This window comes from Microchirus variegatus (assembly GCF_963457635.1).
Source record: "Microchirus variegatus genome assembly, chromosome: 11".
Lineage (NCBI taxonomy): Eukaryota > Metazoa > Chordata > Actinopteri > Pleuronectiformes > Soleidae > Microchirus > Microchirus variegatus.
The window spans coordinates 11,959,942-11,982,528 of record NC_139812.1 but is presented as its reverse complement, the minus strand read 5'-3'; the positions used below and the strand labels follow the sequence as shown (position 1 = coordinate 11,982,528).

General features: G+C 40.6%; 1 protein-coding gene across 1 annotated transcript in view; it reads right to left on the bottom strand.

The window, feature by feature from the left end:
* LOC310934254 (gamma-aminobutyric acid receptor subunit pi) overlaps positions 1–16,625 on the bottom strand; it is a gene marked incomplete at both ends in the record, with an annotated part of 31,641 nt that extends 15,016 nt beyond the window's left edge. Inside the window, one exon of the mRNA XM_083897947.1 lies at positions 16,573–16,625. Within this exon, the coding sequence (XP_083754073.1) occupies positions 16,573–16,625 (53 nt within the window). The remainder of the gene's footprint in view (positions 1–16,572) is intronic.
* Between the last annotated feature and the right edge of the window lie 5,962 nt (positions 16,626–22,587).

Here is a 22,587-nt window from a genome sequence, read left to right as displayed (position 1 = left end):
GGTATTGATTTCCTGTAACGCAGCATATACTGCAAGCAGGCTGCAGCCTAATTCACCTTTGATGTTCCCAAATGTTTCACAGTCTGACGATGAGCTGAATATCCCCCAGCTCCTCTCATTCTATCCTTCTCCCTTAATCCCTAGACTCTGATTTTCGGGCTGTCTAAACCTTCACCTGCAGACACAGGATGAGACCTCAGCTCTCCAACCTGCCAAACAGTTGCTACCCACTCAGCCCTGACAGTGAAAAGGAAAAGAAAAACAGATCAGACAGACTACTAATATAAACAACCCCTCTTTCTGATTTTGGTTTGAAATGCAAGGCAGTAACAATCACACACAGACACAAACATTGCATTTTTGTTTGTACTATAAGGTCGCTCTTTCTCTCTATACGAGAGAATGATCTATACTGCACCCAATTTCCAAAAATACTGCATGGTAGACCTGACACACCTGCCCACCAGGCTGCCTATCAGGAATAACAACATGACACATTGAATACCCACAACTAAGCTAAAGAAGGTCTCTGCCATACCAAGTCACAAGCTATGGTTTGGCTTCAATATACAGTAACTGTGTTTAACACTGTGCTGTTGTCTGTCAACTGCTATGTCATTTGCATTTTTACTATTTTCCATAAAACATTTTTTAAAGTCAATTTGAATAAATAAGTGTAATTGCTATAATTATCAGCACTGTAATCTATACATCCATCCATTATCTACCGCTTTATCCTCCACCGGAGGGTCACTGTGCCAATATCAGCCTACATAGTTGCGATAGGCGGGGTCACACCCTGGATGGGTTTGCCAGTCCATCGCAGGGCCACATAGAGACAAACAACCATTCACTCTCACACCTACGGTCAATTTAGAGTGTCCAATTTACCTAGTCCTGATATTGTATGCTTTTGGACTGTGGGAGGAAGCTGGAAAACCTAGAGAAAATCCATGCACACACGGGGAGAACGTGCAAAATCCATGCAGAAGTTCAAACTGGCCGGGGCTCAAACCCAGGTCTCCTTCTTGCTGCAAAGGCAAGAGCGCTAACACCAACTACTTAGACTGTTCACCATAGAACATAGGGATGGGACTTTTTTGTCGACAAAACGATAAACAATCTACACGTGCACACTTCGACAAAAGAAATACAATAAAAAAATCTCGAACACGTAAAGTTCACGACCAAACGAGGTTAAGGAAGCTGTGCACGAAAAGGTGAGCCTGCTGTCCAAGCTCCCTATGCTCTTAGATGATGGTGCGTGCATTGCGGAGGACGAGTCACCGGCCCGTTTTTGTGAATGGAATAGGTGAGGGCGGGTCAATAAAGTAACTATGGAGCTTCGGCCGCTGTCCGTGGTGCTCAAAGGCTGGTTTGTAGGATGAGTGTGTGGCCAGTCACCTGTAACGTTAGCCTACATGGTGACAACAGCAGTTCTCTCCAGTGCCTCTGCGTGCCCATGTGTGTGTGTGTGTGTGTGTGTGAACGAGATTGCGCTAATGTTTAGGACGGGGGTGGGGGACACAACAATATGTTGTCTACCTGAATGAAGATGGCATCTCACCCAGTCAAGATCCTGCACTCTGGTGGACACAACAGATGTTGTGTGGTCAACATTGGACATTACAGCCATGTTTTTGAGCCTAAAACGAAGTAGTACACTGTAGAATAGTTTCCACCTATGCATTGCTGCTGTTGCTACTGCTGTAAAAAAATTTATTAATAAAAAAAAATAAAAAAAAAAAACGACAAAAAATCGTCACGTGGACCTCGACAATCGACTCTCAAAATGTCGTGAAATTCCCATCCCTAATAGAACATCCATCAACTAATTAATGATGTCTGGGAAGTACAGTACATAAACACTGACTGACACTTGACACAGAGTCAAAACCTCAACAGATAGACACCGACACAAGATGCATGACGACCACAGTATTGTTCTGAGGGCCTGACCTGTCAGAGCACCTGCTGTGGGTCTAAACAACACCTAAATGTGCTAAAATTAACCGATCACAAATAATTGCTTCTTTGCTCTATGGATGTGGATAAGGAAATGCCAGCAGGAAGCAAACAGCCCTCTGTCCCTGTTGTTCATTATCACCATCCTCTACTGTTCTCGGTAATGAGGTGCTCGGTTTTTTTATTCTCCTCTTATCTCTCGTCTCAATTGTGCACTTTGATTTTCCTTTTGCTCCTTTATGTCACGTCCCTCTTCTCCTCTTTTTCTCAGCGGATTGTCAGTCGATTCAGTTCACAGTTCGTCCACCGCGCCACGACGAAGCTAATTGGTCTGATATTACATCCATCATCCATCATATGACCTCGAGTTTGTATCAACAGTGAGACATCGGCATGGAAGCAATCATTCAGTTATCATGGGTCAATTATTCAGTTATCACGGGTAAATGAGTGAAGAAGAAATACAACACACACAGGTTCCAAAATAACATGAGAACAAGAACTAGATGACCAGGTCTACATTATAAAAAATACCTCTGCTTGCTTTTGTTTTGCAACATAGATGAGAAAATCAATAACAATTCAATGTTTGTTCATTAAGAAGCAACAGCAAGGTGATTAGTTTAGTCGAGCAGACTGGAGGCAAACGGCATCAATGCATCAAACTGAACAAACACCAATACAAATCCATGCATGTTCCCTCAAACTTTTTCCGAACAAATCACTTATAGATATACTGTATAGCTATACATTCCAGGGCAGTAGATCAACATATTACATAAAACATGTACGCAACATATCTAATAGGTCTACTGGAGGTCAGCAACATTCACTCATTCATCGTCTACCACACGTGTCAAACTCAAGGCCCGGGGTCCAGATGTGGCCCGCCACGTCATTTTATGTGATTATGTGAAATGACTAATTGGTCTTAAAAATCGGTGTTCAAATAGGTCTATGCTGCTTTAAGGCGTGCGTTGACCATAAACTACATTTCACATAATGCATGCTTTTACCCGTAAAGTGACGGCATCCTGTCACTAGATCGCAGTGTATCATCATATATGTATCACGCAACAAGTGAAATTGAGATTGAGACTGCGCTTCAAAGTCTTTTTCTGAGCGTGTGTTTTTGTAGCAGTGCATGCTGAAGGTGTGTGAGCAGGTCTGCACTGACCAGAAACAGACTTTTAAAACTGTTAGTTTGTCATGAAACACCATCGCGGACCAGATTACATCTATAATGCATCATATTTGTAACTTGAATAAGTAATAAATACAGAAAGTTATTTAGCAATATGTTACGGAGTAGTTACCTTTAGTATACATTATATTTGGTGATGTAACTGTCATACATTTATTCTGTATCACAGTTACATCTGACCCTTTGAGGGTAACCATTATGCTGATTTGGCCCCCAGTGAAAATGAGTTTGACACCCCTGGTCTACCACTTAATCCCTGAGATGATGTCATGGGGAGCTGGAGCCAATCCCAGCTGATGTATTATGAAAACCATTCACTCTCACATTCACAACTATGGTCAAATTTGAGTGTCCAGTTCACCTAGGCATGTTTTTGGACTGTGGGAGGAAGCCAAAGTATCCACATGGACAAAACAGTTGCTTTCAGCTTTAAGATGCTGCAGAACCAACTGTTATTGTTATTCTAGGTTTTAGAAGACCCATTACAAACCAACCTCTTCTACTGGATGGACCCTGTGGTGTTAATCCCGTGTCCAACACGGCTATGCTAATGTGTCTTGTGGTTTTGATGCTGGAAACGTGGGTTGAGTAACAGGTTCAGGCAGAGTAACACAGTGGTGACAGGGTGGCTTAGGGACTCAAACCCTTTGGGGTAAATTTGCATTTTCAAATCCTGTTTCATTACTGACCCTCCCCACAGACCTCTTTACACCCCCCCCCCCCCCCCAGCCCTCCACATACTTGTATTTCCAATCTCAAATGCACACAAGGCCTTAGTCCAGGCAGCAGTTGTACATTTCACAACATATTAATTCAGTTGAGCATAACCCCTGAAGAGAGCTCAGTAACGCTCTCTGCGGATCCCCTTCTCCCAGTTTTCCTTCCATTTCTCCGCACCCACTCATCTGAATACGCTCGAGTCCAACCCTTATTCTCATTCTTCTTTCATTGATACATCTCAACCGTAATTCCCCACACTCCTTCAGCTGGTCTCCTCTTTGAGGCAAAAATAAATAAATCATCCCTGCAGTCACCGAAACGACAGTTTCGTAATCACAAAGGAGTACAACATGTGTTCTGTCTACGCAAAGGGAGCAATTTGACTGAAAATTCTGAGCACAGTGGAATTTTGATCTGGGATTTCTTTCTCGTAAGTCATTCAGTTAAAAAATAAAATAAAATACTGTATACACAGTTTACCTTAATCCATGGATCAAACGCAATTGGTGGGTGTATTACAATTCGCAATCTATATGAAACTAGAAAAGCACTTGGGGAGCGCAGACCGCCACACGTTGAGCCACCCTAACCAGTGATAGCATCCATGGATCACGTCCAACATTTAATCACTTGTTCCTGGTCCCATTGCGGACATTTCCTGAAAATGTTATCCAAATGTCCAATGTCTGTGACTTTTCGAGTTATGTTGCTAACTAACAGACTGACAAACAAACTCCGGCAAAAACATAACCTCCTTGGCGGAGGTAATAAGCAGATCCACACGTGACATTCAAGGTTGGGTAATTCCTATTCAAATGATGAGTAATTGCATTTACATGTTAATTCACAGCACCCGGATCAAAGGGAGAATCCTAGAAATTGGTTCATCTTTCATTCATGATACAGAGCTGAAATACAGTAACAGTACTTTACTGCATGGCTACTTCCTTGGTACAGTAACAGCCATCGTCTTATAGACTGCTGTCACACTCTTAAGGAGAACAGATAAACATAAGGCGTTAACTCATTCCTCACGGTGTGCCAGAAAGACCCACTTTACACTCAGTGTTTTGCCTGTCAAGTTGTATTAATGTCTTCTTCTCCTTTTTTTTTTTTTTGCCGCTATGAAATTGGATTTGAAAAAAGTTTCTGCTGCTCTTAAACGCCAAGATTAATCTTTGCCTCATCAGAGACTTTCCAACGCTTCCTCACACCACTCCAGGCTTCAAGACGCAGAGGCAGCCACCACGGCACCATGAAAAAATACAAATAAAAGTCCTCCTGAGTTCATGTTGCAGGCTTTTGTGGATAAAAACACAGACTGTTTCTCCCTTTCATGCTGTCCCAGGCAACTCCCTAAGCCCCTCCACATAGGAGAATAGATGCACACTCCCTCCTGCCACATTCAGAACATTTACTGTCTTTATAAAATCTCACCGATGTGTGGCTCTCAGACAAAAAGGTGTCTTGCGACTATTTCAGTGAAACGAGCAAGTCATTTACGGGCAGTTTTATATGGTTTATGGCTACTTCACTTTCAAGAAAAAAGCCGGGAATAATTATCAATAGAACTGTCAAATCTTTTCAACGGCTCTTTTAAATGAACGAGGAGAACCCAGTTGCAGTCACGAGCCGTTCGTTCGCTAGCCTTTAGCGAGCTGTTCGTTCACTAGCGGCTAGCGAGCCGTTCGTTCACTAGCCGCTAGCGAGCCGTTCGTTCACTAGCCGCTAGCGAGCCGCTTGCCTTCACTAGCCGCTAGCGAGCTGTTCGTTCACTAGCCGTTAGGGAGCTGTTTGTTCACTACCCGTTAGCGAGCTGTTTGTTCACTAGCCGTTAGCGAGCCGTTCGTTAGCCGTTAGAGAGGTGTTTGTTCACTAGCCGTTAGCGAGCTGTTTGTTCACTAGCCGTTAGCGAGCCGTTAGCGAGCCGTTAGCGAGCCGTTCGTTGACAAAGTTAATTGTATCCAACTAATTGATTAACTTTTTTGTTAATAAGTTTTTTAGTAGGGAAAAATAGGGATCTCACGGTCAAAGCATGGGGATATGGCACCACCTTATGTAAAGTTAACAATGAAAACACAAGCCAAATGAAATACGGTTATGAAACATTACAGAATAACTTTATATTTCATCTATAAGTATATATCGGTGGGATGTGTACGTTTGAATCATTCCAAATATAACCTTATAAATACAACCAGTGATTATTTTCTTGAAGATAATTAAATATAAGGACTGCTCTTTTAAAGGAAGGGCTCCTCAATATACGACTCCCTTCAAAGAGCCATAAAACCCAGTTCTAATTATCAAGTTAAATGTCTCCAGCAAGAAATGTGATCATTTCTATGGTAACATTTTCCACTCAATATGTTTTATTACTAAACTCTATCGTTAAGGATCCCCATATGCTATGTTCCTTTAATGTTAAACAGCATTTCATCTGCAGCAGTATTGCAGATATGAATATAGAGTGTAATGCTTTGCTCATTCCATTACGCAGTGTTATTCCGACCTCGTTGTCATTAATAATACATTTAGAGCTCTGCTTACTGAGGCGACAAAGTAAGATTTGTCAATGAAGTGCTCTATTACTCACCTCCAGCCAATTAAACTGACGTACTGCTCACTTTGCACTATAAGTGTGTCATGCCCTCTGATATCCACACTGTGTTCAATCAATTACAGTCCTGCAGCGCACAATCACACATTAACCAGTGTCCTGAATCATACAGTAAATCAACAGTGTTTTTTTTAATGTGCAGCTAAGATGGGCTGAAGTGTGACACAAGCTGCTGCTTTTATAAAAGAGAGCTCCACCAAATAGTGCGAAATGTTTGAGTGTGTGGATGATAAAAGAGTAAATCATCATACGGGCAAACTGTATCTGGACAAAAGAGAGCCGAGAAACATACGACTGTCGAAAGCGATGAGCAGCGCATGTTTTGAAGAGCGGAATTCAATAAAACATTTTTCTTTTCGTGAGTTTTTCGCCATGATTAAACGCAGCTTATGTCAACCTGCTGCGAGACGAATCCAGCAGACAGCGCAGAGTGCTGATGCTCTGGCTTTCATTCCGATGTTTATAGATCCAAACTCTTGCTCACCTCTCTTTATGCAGTTACAGCGATATATATATATATATAGAGAGAGAGAGGTTTGAGAATCAGACATATGGGTAATTGATTGAAAGTGTGCACAGCCTCATGAGTGGGCTCAGCCTGCCGAGCTGCAGCCGCTTGTTATGCAACAGAGAAATCCCTCAATTTTACCCTAAAGCCAAAGAAAATGATGTCCAATGTTGTAAGTTAACGCAGTTTCCACCGACTACAAATGCCACTTCGGATCAGGGTTTAAGTGACTTCCAGGAGCTTTAGACTGCTGAGCAACTTCATGTTGACAAATGAGGGATGAATTATCGATTTAGTTGGGGATAGGGTGGCATTGACCGTCTTTGGCAAGATCTGAAAAGGATTTCTCGTTAATGAAGCACTTTATCCAAGTGCTAACGCCTCTATTAGCACTCAAGAAGGAACGCTTTCATTCATTACTTGTGTTTGGGTGGCGGTGAGTCCATCTTTTTTGGGGCACAGTGCTAGCAGCATAGATTTAGGGATAGCAACAGTCTGCCCACATCACTGTGAAGCAGAATGAATGTCATTGGATTGCAGGGCAGACATCGTGGCATGTGGGGCTAATGTATGGCTGGTTAACACCACACACCCAATATATTTATTTATAGTAATATTTTATGCTTAATTAATGCTTTATAGAATATGATTTATGGATTATTAATGCTTAATACTCATAATGCTTTATACAATAATACGGTAAATGCCTCGAGAGCTGGATTCGATCCTACAACCTTCACCACAAAAGTCCAACAACTTAACCACTAGGCTACCACTGTTAACTTGTGTAATTCCTCGAACAATTGACCCTCGGACACCTCTCTCGCCACCCAGTATCATAACTGAACTGTCTAGGTATCGCGGTATCGAACGTTTCAGAGGATGGATGATATTCACACCATATGCTTATGCTATTCAGAACCGTTTTTAATCTTAATGTGTACTTCAGCGTGAGAAATCGGAGGTGTGGCGTGTGAAGTCAATCAAATGCGTGAGAGTTGGCAGCTATGGGATTGTGTGTCATTAGAACTGGGTCAAAGAACCTAGTTTTTGCCCCAAAAAAATTAAACGAAAGTTGACAAAAGAAAGAAACTACAATCTCCTGAGTGAATTGACCAATTTGTACACCACAACCACAGAGTCTTTCTTCCAGAGAAACTTTCCCATGATACAGGACCTCTCCCAAGTGCCCCAAGTGAATAATACTGTACTGTATATAATTCAACAAGAAATAGGATTATATAAGCAGCCATGGCTGCAAAAAAATATATGTAAACTCAGCACGTTATGAAGGAGGCTTGTAAAGATAAACAGTAATTCACCGTGATGCACTGATTATAAATGAACACCCAACCTAACTCAATTTGTAATTTGAATCTCATTAGAATATTTATGGTTTCGTAATGATGTTTATCTGAATCATGAAAATGAATGTCCTTCCTTGTCCCTTAGTGCTCACACAGTAGTGATAACCAAGCGGTAGTCAGATTTTAAAAAGTTTGAGTACTTTCTTGCTCAGGTGTGTTATATATATAGTTGGTGAAAATGAAAAAAGAAAAGAATATATAATTTCATCAGATTGCTGATAGGTTGTGCAAAAAAAAGGATATAAGACACTATATCAGCTTTAATGCTCTGTGTTCTGAGGATTAAACTACAACTACAATGTGAGTGTAGAATTTGAGACTGAATGATGCCATACATTAATGATATGTGTGCTGAAGTTTAATGTCATGATCAAAAATAAACATGAAACAGAGAATCCATTCAACAAGTTAAAATTTAACTAGGGAAATCATCAAAAATACATGTTATGCCATGTGGATAATCATTTGTATAGTTGATCGTTACTGAGAGAAAAATTAACTATCATTAAGAATGCACATCAGTAGTTCAATCGTTTTCTTTTCAATGCAATCTTTTCACACGTAACTAATGGAGGAGTGACGCAAATGAATACTGTATTTGGATCTATCATATTCTAGTAGTGTGTGAACAGGAACAGTGAGATTCCATCTGACATTTTCATCGAAAATGTACGGATCCCTCAAGAATTATCTTAATAACTTAGGACAATGTGTTTGGCAAGTCATTAATTTAATGAGCGCTGATGTGCCAAAACTGTGATGCACAAGCACTGCACTGCATACTGAAGCTTGGGATGAGTTCAAAATGATTCTGTCAATCCAAAAACATTTAACATCAACTGCATAGAGACATTTAATTATCTTCACAGTTGTCCAAGTTAAAAACACAGTCTTCGCCGTCATCCCTGGCTCTCAAATTAAATCCTGCTGACGAAGCAAGTAAGAGTTAGGAAAAAAGTTGGCACCAGTTTTGTCACCTCCATTTAACAGCACACCAAAATGAGATCCCCAGGATATTCTAGGGCTTGTCAAGCAACACTTAATAGAGTTCTATAGGGTATAGCTGAGGAGCAAATGCTGTATACAGTATATCAGTCCTTCCCATTAATCTAAGCTGTGGTGGACCCCATATATTCTTCTTATGTGTCCAATATTTGCACTTCTCATAATAATGCTTCCCTCTGACAAGAGAGTTTCACTTGCTGGTCTGTGTATCTGTCACTTGTGCAACACAGCAGTTATAGGTCGCGTCCTTTCTGTGCAAAATACTACAGGTGTGGTGATACGGGATATGAAGTTATATTGTAAAAAGTTGACAACCTCGGTTGGCTTCATTAAACCAATTTACGGAGTTCATTTGTTAAAGGTACAATATGTAGTATTTATGGATTTATATAACCCAAAATCCACTTTTTTATACATATTATGTGCTCCTGCATTGTCTAGTCGCTGTATAATAGTTTTTGTTTCATTTTTGTAGTGTTTCAAAAAGTCATGTTAAATAACATGACCGCGGACCGCGGTTGCATTGCCACTGTTAGCAGCGAGACGTCATGTTTCTACCGGAGCCTGTAAGGACAAACGCGAGAGAACAAAACAAGCGTCTCTTTACTTGTAGAGGAAGTCCCGCCTCCTCTCTCTCCGCTTCGTCTGCTACGGCCGCGGTAGCTCGCCCTCTCCCTCTCCTCACGAACCTCATCTGCTGACACGGAGAAAGACGACGAGGACGACATTTGACCAGCTGCGGATACCGTAGCGCTCAGGGAAGGGAGGGGGTGAGCAGAGCAGCAGGTCTTTGTTGTAAATTTCAGCCTCTCCTCTAGATGGCACTATAAACTACTTATTTCCCCTTTAACTGTGTTGCATTTATTTGTTTAAGGAAACAAATAGGGGTGGATGTGGAGGATAAAGTGGTAGAAGATGGATGGATGGACAATATGTTGCATGTGTAATTTTTCATTTCAATTGCACACATTTTGGTGTTGGAGTTGGAGTCGGGTCATTTAGTTTTCTCATTTAAAGGCAACTACAGCACCGGGTCTACTGCTCTACTTTTCCTAAATAGTCAATTCTGTAAAACTGCTTTCTCCTTTAAGGCACCATGGACATGGAAAAAGCTGCAAAACATAATTTCACGAGAGACACTGGCTTCATTAAACCCTTCAAAGGTGTTTTATGGACCACTATGAAAGAAACATAACATTTTGTTGTTTTACATAGGCTTTTTTTAAGGGTTCAGATTAAAGGTGCCATATGTAAGAATGTGGCCAAAAACAGTTACTACATTCAAATTCAAAATACCGAGGTCTTTTAGGTTTCGTTTTTCTGACGTAACTGGCAACCCGTGGTTGCTCGGCACCTGAGACTCTACTGACTGTAATGATTGGTAGACGGCGGTAGGTGGCGTCACATGCCAAAACATGATCTGCAAAATATCTTTTTTAATGCAAATATTTTGGCTGTACTGTTGTTGTTGGTGAGTTCAGTTTGTTATATGAACATTATTCCTGAGTCTCTGTGACATATTAGGAGAATTTTATGGCCAGTTGCTTTAGATTTATTACATAATGCACCTTTAAGGAACTTTAATTTATTATGTCTCCTTTTAGCTTTTATATTCTGTTGTGAGTTTTATATCTAAAATCATTTTGTCTTCTTAACTATTTGTGCTGCCATCTTGACCAGGACTCCCTAGAAGAAGAGATCTTGTATCTCAATGGGACCTTCCTGCCTAAATAAAAGAACTGTATAAGGTACAAAAGAGTGACACATGGAAACTAAAGTTACAGGTAATCTGTATGCGTTTAATGGAAGTGTAATTACCTTTTCAGTGGTTAATATGTAATGAGTTTTTGATCAAAGTTTTAATCTAATTTGCCCGTCGCAGTTATCCACCATTAAGGAAACTGACAAAACTATTTGTGAGTGGTGTTCAGTGAAAAGTGTACTGTAATGGATGCTGTAACCTTGCACTTACTGGCAAGGCAGTTTTGAAAAGTTTTTCAACTTGAACTTTTTGTTCCCTCTAATAATGATTCAATTATAGCGTCTTGAAGGTTATCCTGGGATCAACAGAAAATTAAGCTGCTGAAGCTTTGCTGTGCGGGTGAACACGATGCATGAAAATCAGTTTGCAAATGGCTTTGAACCTTGAGGAGACATTTTCATGGGTGAGGAAGAGACAAAGAACTTGAGTTTGAGTTTTGAGCCCTGATCTGATGGGATAAGCCAACAGCCCTCTTAAGGTAAGCATATCTTCCTTTATTAAATCTTCTTTACGCGACCTCTGATAATTTAGTTGCTTGAAGGAAGGCCAAAATAAGAACCTTGCTCGTGTATAATTAAAATTACATGATTATGGTAAAAAGAGCCTTATCCGTGGCCTTAGCTTTGTAGTCTTCTATGCGAAATGGACCTTGGAGGAGTTCATGAACACACCCAGTTCATACAGTACACGTGTGCTTTAAATACTCCTACTGGATTGGGAACATCTATATTCATGAGGGAATCACATACGTACACTAGAATGATAGCGTGCAGTTTCTCAGTGACGTCTTCATTGTTTGATTTAATACTTTCGAAGAGACGGAGTGCTGACCTTTCTAGTTTATGGATCAGAGATGATGGTTTCTAAGCAGGAAAGGAAAATGTGCTAACTTTGGAACTTTCAATAATTCTTAACTGTTTCTCAGTCGTCTCATCATTTTATGGTTCCAATTCAAACTCTGTGAACGGTATTTCTTCGATCTTGAAAGACTGGTTCATGCGGAAAGCAACACAGCGACAATAACGACAAGTCTGAAATATTATAGACTTCATGTCAAACCATTTCCTTCTACGATTGCATCGATGACAGCTGCAGCATTTTCTTGTTCAGATCATAATGTCACTATTGCTGACGCAGTTAAATGTTTCATGCCTGTATTGCTACTCAAGCTTTGGGAGATAGACTGACTATAACTGATGTTGCTGGGGTTTGCAGTTTCAGTGTGTATTTCATAGTTTTTTGTAGAGTTGAAATACTCAGTAATGTCAATGTACAAATGTTACAACATTATTTTAGATGACATATTGTATCTTGCCAACCTCTATACCGAGGTATTTCATTTTTGCATTTATGGCCCAACAGCCCTAATGGATGTACAGTATTGAGATTTTGGCTACATTTCCTACTTTCAATCCACTATCTCGCAATAATTATTAACAACAATTCAAGCATTGAACTCATCATTTCAACATCTCATCTCTCACATTCATACCAATTCAATGCAGCATGCCAGACTGGTTTCAGCTCAAACAGAAGGTAGCAATCCCACTGCAATTTCTCCAGAAATTGCCTTCTCAACTGTACACAGGCTACACACATAGACCTTCTGTAAGAAATGGACATAGCCTTCAGTTTGAAAAAGTGATGCATGGGACAGAAGTAGCAGTAACACTAGGGGCTGGTTGCAAAAAGAAGTCTGTTTGAATGGAAGTCTAAGGGGACAATTAACTTACCTCCCAGTTGATTTATAAGGTCAGTGAACATTTTCCCGAGGAGTTAATGGTCTCAATTCTAAGTCAAGTCTTTTTCAACATAGTTTAGTAAATGGTGTTCCCATTAAAAGATAATGAAGCACATGAGTGGACATCATGATCGATGACAGCTTGTAATAGGTGTCTGGTTATAGGTGACATTTGTGAGCTATTGGTTTCAAATAATTCCACTTTTTTATATACAGCCTATGGCTACACATCAGAACCTAGGAACATAAGCTGTGTGTGAAGTGATGAAATGGATGAGACGAACTGGCAAGTGAAGCAGAGAGTAAGAATTTAACAGTACAGCTCCAAATCTAGCAGTGCCATGGAGGTCCAGTTCAGGCTATTTATCTGTAAATAAATGACATAACCCTTCAATGTGTGAAGAAAAAGGCCCTCACTTTCACTGCTGTCAGGTGCCCTGGTCTGCAACACTGCTCTCATACATCATGGTTAGCACATTTCACATATTCTGCTCCACCTTCACCAAAATGCTGTCAAATAAAGCTTTGAAAGCAGAATGATAAGTTAAAGTTACAGTCTCACAGAACCTTATACTGGACCACTGCCACTGGTCCACCTCACCTGGTATGCTCTGCCTTACACAATAACGCACGCCAAGATTTGCTCAGTTATATAGTTATTATTATAATTATGGTTAAGACATAAGACTTCGAACAAGCACTTCCAAATAGGAACAATTATCAGCCACAGCAGGGAGTGAAATCAGCTCCTTGTGCGAATGTAATATCAGACATTTGTTAACAAAGCCCCGGAGCACAGGGAATGTTCATCTCTGTGAAGAAGAGGAAGCAAATCTAGTCCGCAATCATCCAACAACATGCATTCACATAAACAACTCAGAGTGTTGGTAAGTGTTTGTTGTTTCTCTGTAGAAACCAAAAAATAATCTTTGTATAATAAGATGATCATTTGACAGTGGTACCAAATGAAATGGCAAAAACACAACAGAGGGAAGATATAGTTCCAGACAGGGAACCTACAATTAAAGTTAATGAACCTAGCGCAAAGTACAAATGATAGATTTCAAATATATGTGAGACAAGGCGATTGTCATTACACTAAACAGAAACCTGTAATTTGTGAAATTCGAGAACATCTCTTTGAAATGCTGAGGAAACAAGGCAGCGTGGTTTTTATGAGCAAAACATGAAAAGCTGTCTTCCTAATGCCTCATTGAAATTCTGTGTAAATCCCTAGAAACGAGGCGTTCCTCAGTTGTCTGAACCAACATCTCATGGAAAGGTTTGTGGTAGCTTTTAGTATACAAATTAAAACTAATCAATTTGATTTAGTGGCATTGGTTGTCAAACGCAGTAAGTGCAACATCCCAGCAGTTTTAAACCACTTTATATACAAGTCTGAGCTTACAGTTTTTTCGTTTTTGTTGTGTCGTTTTTTTTAAAAGATTTAAATGGGCTCAAGCATCAGCTCCAAAACATGAGTGGTGTTCTATTTCGGTGACCCATTGACAAGTGACATCAGAGAGCAGCCTCAAGTATTAACTTGTCAAAAGAGGCAAAAAATGAGGGTCATTCTTTCAAATCAACGCATCAAAGCACTTTATGGAGTGCAATCTCATTCTCTCAAGGAAGCTCACATGTCATGAATCCTTCACACTGCTTGCATAATTTGATTCTGATTGATGAAAATTTGATTCAAACTCACTTTATTTTAGAACCAAAGCAGATAAAATATCTTTTTTTAAAGCATCATTAAAAAGCTTTTTTTTTTTTTATCCCCTTAAACATTGCAAAAAAATGTATGAAAGTTTCTCAAGACAATTAATATTCCATGTCTGTCAAAAAATGTTGCTCTGGTGTGGCGTCAGAGTTGAAACAAACCAAACTAAACTACTGTTACTAAAATGACGATAGGTATGAACTAATCTCTCTTGTGGCAATCAATAACAAAAGCTGACATGACATGGGTTTTGTACGTGTTTGCAGTAAAACCAAGCAAAGCAAAGTATACACCAGTAATCTGGGCATCTCTAATATGTATTGGGCTTCATAAAATGTTGTCCAAGTTGGCCATTAATTCCCATATCCAGTACAGCCTTTATCAATAGATTACATGAAACAATCAACCCCGACTCATAGTTGGCCATAACAGACCCTTACAAAAAATCAGGCCTGCCCACAAAATGTTCAGTGATTAAAGCGGACCTAAATCGGAAGTTCCAATTAACGCTGTTTTTTAGTGTGTATCTGCGTCATTACCTTGTTTACTAAGCCCTGAACTTTCGAAACAAACAGTTCAGCCATTGCTGAGAACGCTGTGTTTTATTGTAATCTCAGGCTCAGCGCGATCTCTGAAAAACAGCAGTTATCCTGAACAGCAGATCCTCCTGCCCCGGGCACTAGTCCGGGCACATCCGGTTGCGTACATTGAACTGCAGAAGAATAACGTCCGTTGTGGAGGTGTTTCACGAACGACAGTGTCTTCTGACTCTGGGTCTGACTCCGGGTCAAAGTTATAAAAGGGACTGCGGCGGGGAGTTGTGACAAAACTCTTTTTAAACATTGTTAAAACAATGTTTTGATAATGAGGGGCAGTGCATCCACCGTTCCAGAGGGGGGAGCTGCGCTTCCTAGAGTGGGTGTGCTGATTATGTCACTTTCGGCCATTGACCAATCACAAGACAGTTGGGAAGGCTCTGCGCTGGCTGGCCAATCACAACACACTCTGTCTTCTGGGTGTGAGATTTATGTCTGAAATATCGCGGCTCAGCACAGCGTCAGAAAAGACAGATTTCTATCAGCTCGTTTACAGCAACTAGGAGGTTTTTGACCATAAAAACAAGTTAATGTATGTAAGTAGACCTCCATAACTAACATATATGTGCAACAGGACCACTCTATGTGAGCTTTAATAATAAATCTGTGTGGCTTTGTCAGCTTTCATGGACATGAATCAGTGCTTTGATGTTCACAGCACAACATAATGGGATAATTCACAATAATCACAACAATAATCCATACATAAGTGCAGGGACCTTTGAGAGCTCCCGGATTCAACTGATTTCATACTTCAACGAACAAAGTCTGGCATATGGTATCTACACTGAATGCAAACACAACCTGCAACCTGCTATAGCACATTAACCCCAGAGTTGATTGCACAAAGAAGTGCTGCACTACACGGGGAATATCTTACAGCTGGACTCAACGAGACCCAGAAGGTTTGCTTGAACTAATACAGTATGTGCAAAGAAATAAACTGTAAGCAGAGAAGAGGCTTCTCTCCACAGCGACGTACAAATGTGCAGCAAAACATCACATCATTCTCTCTGTGTGACCTCAGCAGGGATTATAACACCAAATGTATGCGGTGCCTGATGCATGTGGTACTTGGATGCTGCCTCATTGGCTCTGCTCAGCAGTGACATGAACGTGGCAATGGGATTTCAGGGCTTCTTATCTGATGCATGGGGAGCTGTTATTGTGTATTGATGCTTCCTGGGAAAATGATACAACCAAGTGCATCTCTATCTCTTCCTGAGCACAGCGCATACTAAGCGTTTGGTGTTGTTCCAAATTAGGATCCGACATTACTTGATTACGCCTCCTGCCGGTAAAGAGAGCTGTGTGACCACAGATCCCAGTGGTTGTATTTCTCTGCCTGTAAGCAGCAGTCTTACCTGCTAATGAGGAGAATAGTGAAGACGGTCCGTCCGGATGCAGACACAGCCATGGCTGCAGGAGGATTGGAGACACTCAGTGGAGTTTATCTGGAATAAGAGCACATTGAAGCAGTTTAGATCGATCAAAGTGATTTTCACTATTCTTTCACTGGGAACAAAATCCATCTTTTGAAGTGTGTATTTATATTATAAATACTTTAAGGCATTGGAAAAAGGATGCAACATTGTGCTTGTGCAGTTTTTACTGGATCCCCACGTTCACAGATGGTCTGTAACCCATTCCCTATTTTTTTTTGGACTCCAGGAGGAAAAGCTGTTATTTTTCTCTAATCAGATCTTTTCAAGCAAACTGTCCACAACTGCTCATTTAAATTTTTCAAACTGGAATTGTGTGTCTGCTTGCGCTGCTTTGGTAACAGCGTAGGTGTACCCGCGGTCGTGACACAACGCTTTCAAACATAGATGCAGTAAAAATGGATCACCTGGTGTTTCCTGCCAAATGGTAGTGCAGAACTCCTACCTCAAACTCAACATTGATGGAGACTAGTGAAGATATTTTGCAATAGCAAAGCACTCAATATTATTGAGTGCTTTTCTGGGCAGGAATTCCACCCATCCATCCTTTATCTACTGCTATATCCTCCATTGGAGGTTCGCGGGGGGTGCTGTGGCTATCTCAGCCAATATAGGGCAATAGGCGGGGTACACCCTGGACATTACGCCAGCCCATCGCAGGGCCACATACAGAGACAAACAACCATTCACTCACACTCTTACACCTACGGTCAATTTAGAGTGACCAATTGATCCCCAAATCTGCATGTTTTTGGACTGTGGGAGGAAGCCAGAGAACCCAGAGAAAACCCCACAGGGAGAACATGCAAACTCCAAGCAGAAAGGCCCTTCTTCCAACCGTGGCTCGAACCCAGGTCTTCTTGCTGCAAAGGCAAGAGCGCCAACCACTATACCAACTGGGTGGCCCTTGCAGGAATTCCATTATTGGCTAATTAAAATATGAAAAACTTATTGTGCCGTCTTTCAAAAGCATGCAAAACCTCAGATTTTCTCTGGTAGTCTGAACAAGGCCTAACTAACAATGAGCTGTTCAACAATCTGGATGCATTTCTTAATTATGCAGTAGCCAGTTAAAGCACAGACAGGCCTGCGAGACTAACTTTAAACAGCATAATTACCTATTGTTAAGAACTTCACAATAATTGCAAGTCTGACACGGATATCTCCACTTAGTGGGAGATAATAAAGCATATTGCAGTTATTTTCAGAGACCTCTTGTTTCCTGTATCTCTCACGCGCTCTCTCGCTCGCTCCCTCCCTGCCTGTCTAAAGATGAAAGCAGACACAAAATCTTCAGAGACCAGAATGACTTAAACACAGAAGCCTGACTGCGGAGGACGGTCGCTGCGCTAAGTAAGGAAACATTTCAATGTTAAGTTAAAAGTGAAATCCTCTGGCTTTGATGTTAAAAAGGTGTGGGCCTCAAATACAGTAAGACATACTGTATTTGGTGGTATTGTTACCACAAGACCAAACCATGCATAATGCCTATAAGCCTTCAGATTATGAATAAATAAATACATGCACACTATAATACATATGTGTTTATATAGAACACTACACTTAGATACCATCAAGGTTTGCCAATGATTGGAGAAAGCAGTGTGAAGATACTTTACAACCCACTCACTGCTGATGTTTTTGCTGCCAAAATAATACAGTCACTGACAAACTGCAGTGAATGACACGATGTCAGAACTGCAGACATGAAAGTTTACACTAACTGCAAATGCCACGCTCCTCGAGCTATCATACTGTAACATTACGACTCCCCAGCAACTCAAAGGAAGTACAGAATTATATGTGCTCTCGAGTCAGGGTACATCATTTCATTGAACGTGCCTTTGTCTTTTCATATACTTGAACAATCTCGCAATCATATATCAAAAAATCACATGGGAAATTGGGATTTGCTTTCCATTGTGCAGGACTTTTATTACTTCACTTGTGACCAATAATTTTAATTAGAATTTCGACATTTGGGAAATACTTTAAGATCAATTACTCTCAAGTGGGAAATAAATCATTGATACTACACCTTCACCTCCCTGGTAGGTATAGCCTATAAAGAAACAAGAATAATGTGCCAGAGAAGGAGGTTTAGAGGTGCTGGAAGGTGATTTTCGTAAAATTCAGGCTTGTTCTGTCCTCCCATTTCCAGTCTTTATAGAAAGGAAAGTTATAAAGCGAAGCTATATAGTCTCCTAGTTAAAGGGAAAATATGGAAGTGGTGTTAAACTTCTCGTCTCACTCTCTTCCAGAAAGAAATTGTGGTTAATGGTTTTACAACAGCTTGGACTAGCCATTATGCACCATGTGGAACAGCTCCTGTATTCCACAATTGCAGACAAAAGGATGAATACAGTATTACAGCACTGTATTACTCACACTGTATCATTTCCCCCCCTGGCCATCTATTGTAAAACATGGGAAATATGCTAAACTTCTCTTGACTTTCTTTTTTCCATTCTCTTGTGTAAATACTCAAACAAACCTGAATTGCTCACGTAAGGCCCTTAGGATAGGATGGTTTGCATGTAAATTAAAAAATAGAAATTCATTATTTCTATCACTGTATGTCACAGAACGCTTTGAACGTTTGTCTAAAGCAAATACATTGCACACAGTTTTCAGACGAGCCTCATACTCGTATCAACATAAAAAGACAAACTTTGACTACCAATTTAACCCAGGAAAGGTAAGTACTAAATATTTGTTGTTTAAGAATAATGGATTATAATTTTGCCTAAGGTGGAACAAGGTTTCTAATGTCTCTCCTTCCGGCGTGTGTGTGAGCTCATGGACTATCCAGCATCAGATACATTCCAACCTGAGAGGAAGTCTAACAGTTCACCAAAGTGAACCCTGTCTTACAGCTAACTAGTGACATTTTGATTTTAATTCGATTAGAAAAGGGCAGCAGCCTAAATAAATATATAATTCAGCTGAAACTGAGTCACTTCATCTCATCTTTAGCATTGACGAATTATAGTTCCTCCTCAGAGTTCTCATTACCGACATAATTAGTGAGTCACGTCCGTACCAAGTCAACCTTTGTGGCCACAAAGCTGGAGTCAACACCCAAAGTGACCCCTTCTCTCGGTTAAGCTTTTTTCATTTCTTGCTGTAACTTCCTGAGTGGGGAGGTTGGTGGCATTTTTACCTATGCTTTATATTACAGTGTATTTGACAAGAGGTTTTCCGTGCATTAAGTTTAAAGCTGCAACAACAGAGCAGACCTTAGTATATAAAGGCCTGACACTAATAGAGAGAGAAACACAACCCATTTCTGTGCCGATCTCCCTCTCGTAGGACAGTGGCAATTGCTCTATAAGACAACAAAGGAAAAGCTCAGCTTCCTCTGGAAATGTCGTCAAATATGTACTGTGATGTGTTTACATTTCAATATTGAACGTGTGCTGGAACACGATTAGAACGCGTCACTAGTTCTTTCAGAATCAGCTGTTTATCACGGATGATGGCTCGTCTTACGTGATTTTCAAATTCTCATACCATTAAAACCACTTGAAGCTCAGCTTCAACTGTTCTCTATTGGACAGCACAATTTTTTTCACTACGGTGAGCTCGACGGTGATTGGACAAATGCGGCAAAAGCGCCAATTCCACGGAAGCTCAGATTCTCTGGGAGTCAATGAAGCCGGCATGGATGCAGAGATTCTGCATGATGATTGGAGGAACTGTCTGAAAGTTGGAACCGGTTTTTGATTGACATCGTTGCGGAAACATACAGGACAGCGGAACCTTTTCTGACGTACCCAGCTGCTGCTTCTGCAGTGTGTGTGTGTGTGTGTGTGTGTGTGTGTGTGTATGTGTGTGTTCACTGTTGAATGAAGATGGACTGAACTGTGGCTGTACTTCTTAACAAAGACAGAGACAGACACAGACACTTCTGCTCGGTGAGTGGACATTTTAAGCTAGCGATCTTTTTGCTAACGTGTTAGCAAACAACAAACAGATTGATTATTTAGCGGCAGAAAGATAGCAGGACATGACAATAACTGGACACAGTAGTTAGCAGTAGGGGCTAAAGTTAGCTTTTGTTACGCTAACGGCGATTCATTATGTGTGTGTTTCTTTTGCAGCATGTTTAGACATGTTTACATTCAGTGACGGTGTGGTCATCTCTTTATGTGTTATAATAGCCAATCCGCAAGCTCACAATGTGTTGCAGTGTGTTGAACTTAGAGGTCTGCTGCTATTTTCACAACTTATGTGTGACACTGCCCAACAACAATCTCCAATACTTATTACCAAATAAATTTGTTAAAAGACTATACTTCTTTTGTCGACAAAAACTAGACTAACACCTTCTTGAGTGTTCCCCGTTTATTCCTTTTCATTATTTGTTTTCCTTTATTACCAATTATATTTAGCCCTTTGGTACTTTAAATAGTTTTCTCCCAAGAATACAATATTCAAATACTAGCTAACATTTGTCTCTCTCTCTCTGTGTGACTGATGTAGGGGTTGGCAGCAAGCATGGCCGGCCAGACGGTGTAGGTTTTGGTGATTAGCGTTTCTCACCTATCCTTCAATCCCTTCCTTTTTATGTAAGAAACCACTGAATTTAATGGTAACATTGGATCCTTCCTACAAATCTCCAATTGATAAACTACTTCGACAGCTGAGTCCTGCAGTGTTCATTACAGCTGGCTGTACAAGCTCCAACAGCTTGGTCTGCGTGTTTTTCAGTGGGGCTCAGCTCTGTCAGTGCTTTAGCAGGTACTCTAGTGAGGAGAGCACATTATCATCCTGTCTCGTCTATCAATGATTTAACAGACCGTAAATAAGTAGCTCCCACCAAAAACTCTGATCATCCAACGCCTTTAAATCATCCCGATTGATTTTCTTTCAACAGCGAGACTGAACTTGATGATATGCTGCAAGGCGAATTAATTTCCATGTGTATTTGACCCATCAACTGTGGTTGTAAAACAAATATGAAAATGGTCTTGATTAAGGTCCATTATCACGAATAGGGAGTCGCATAGCAAGCGTGTGCTTTACAGCTTGCTGTCAAGTGTGGAGAGACAGTAAAGTATGCTGTAAAGTAAGAATGCGTTCACATATATATACATTTGAATTCAATTCATAAATAGCAGAGTGTGCCAACAGAAGAAAAATCAAAATCCAATCAATATTTGGTTTGGCCACCCTTGCCTTTAAAACAGGGTGAATCATTTATTCTCGGTTCCCTCTACACTTTAGCTTCTTCCAAACATTTTGGAGGACTTTTTTTGGAATGGCGGCTGGCTTAAATCAGTCTCTCCATGTAATCCCAGTCACACTCAATGACATTGAGGTCAGGTCTGTGCAGGCTATATCATCACTTCCAGGACACCTTGTTCTTCTTTAGGCTGAAGGTAGTTCTTAATGACATTAGCTGTATGTTTGGGATCAATTTCTCTACTGCAGGATATATTTGGAATCAATCAGAAAGCCTAATGGTATTGCATGATGGATAAATGGCTGCTTGTATTTAGGACGCCATTGATCCTGACCAAATCCTTCAAACTTCATTTGCAGAACCTCATCCATGCTTCACTGTTTCAAATAGTCAACAAACTGCCTTCTGCTAGAGCCAAACCATCAATCCAGAGCACCTGCACCTGCTTTTCTACACCCCAGTTCTAAAGGTTTCTTGCAAGTTGAGTCACTTGGCCTTCTTCCATGTATCATCTCACTTCATGGCGTACTTCTCTGGACAGTCGATGGGTGTACCTGGGTTTGACAGGTTTCTGATCATTCTGAGATGATGACACTGTTGGACATCTTCAAGTGTCTTTTATATGCCACTTTATGTTTCCCTGGCCTATCACAACATCTCCAGTTTCCAGCATTGATCACAGTCTGCTTTGAAATATTTTGTCTTAGAAATAGAGTCTGGCTGTTCCTCACCCAAATTGAAGCCTCCTG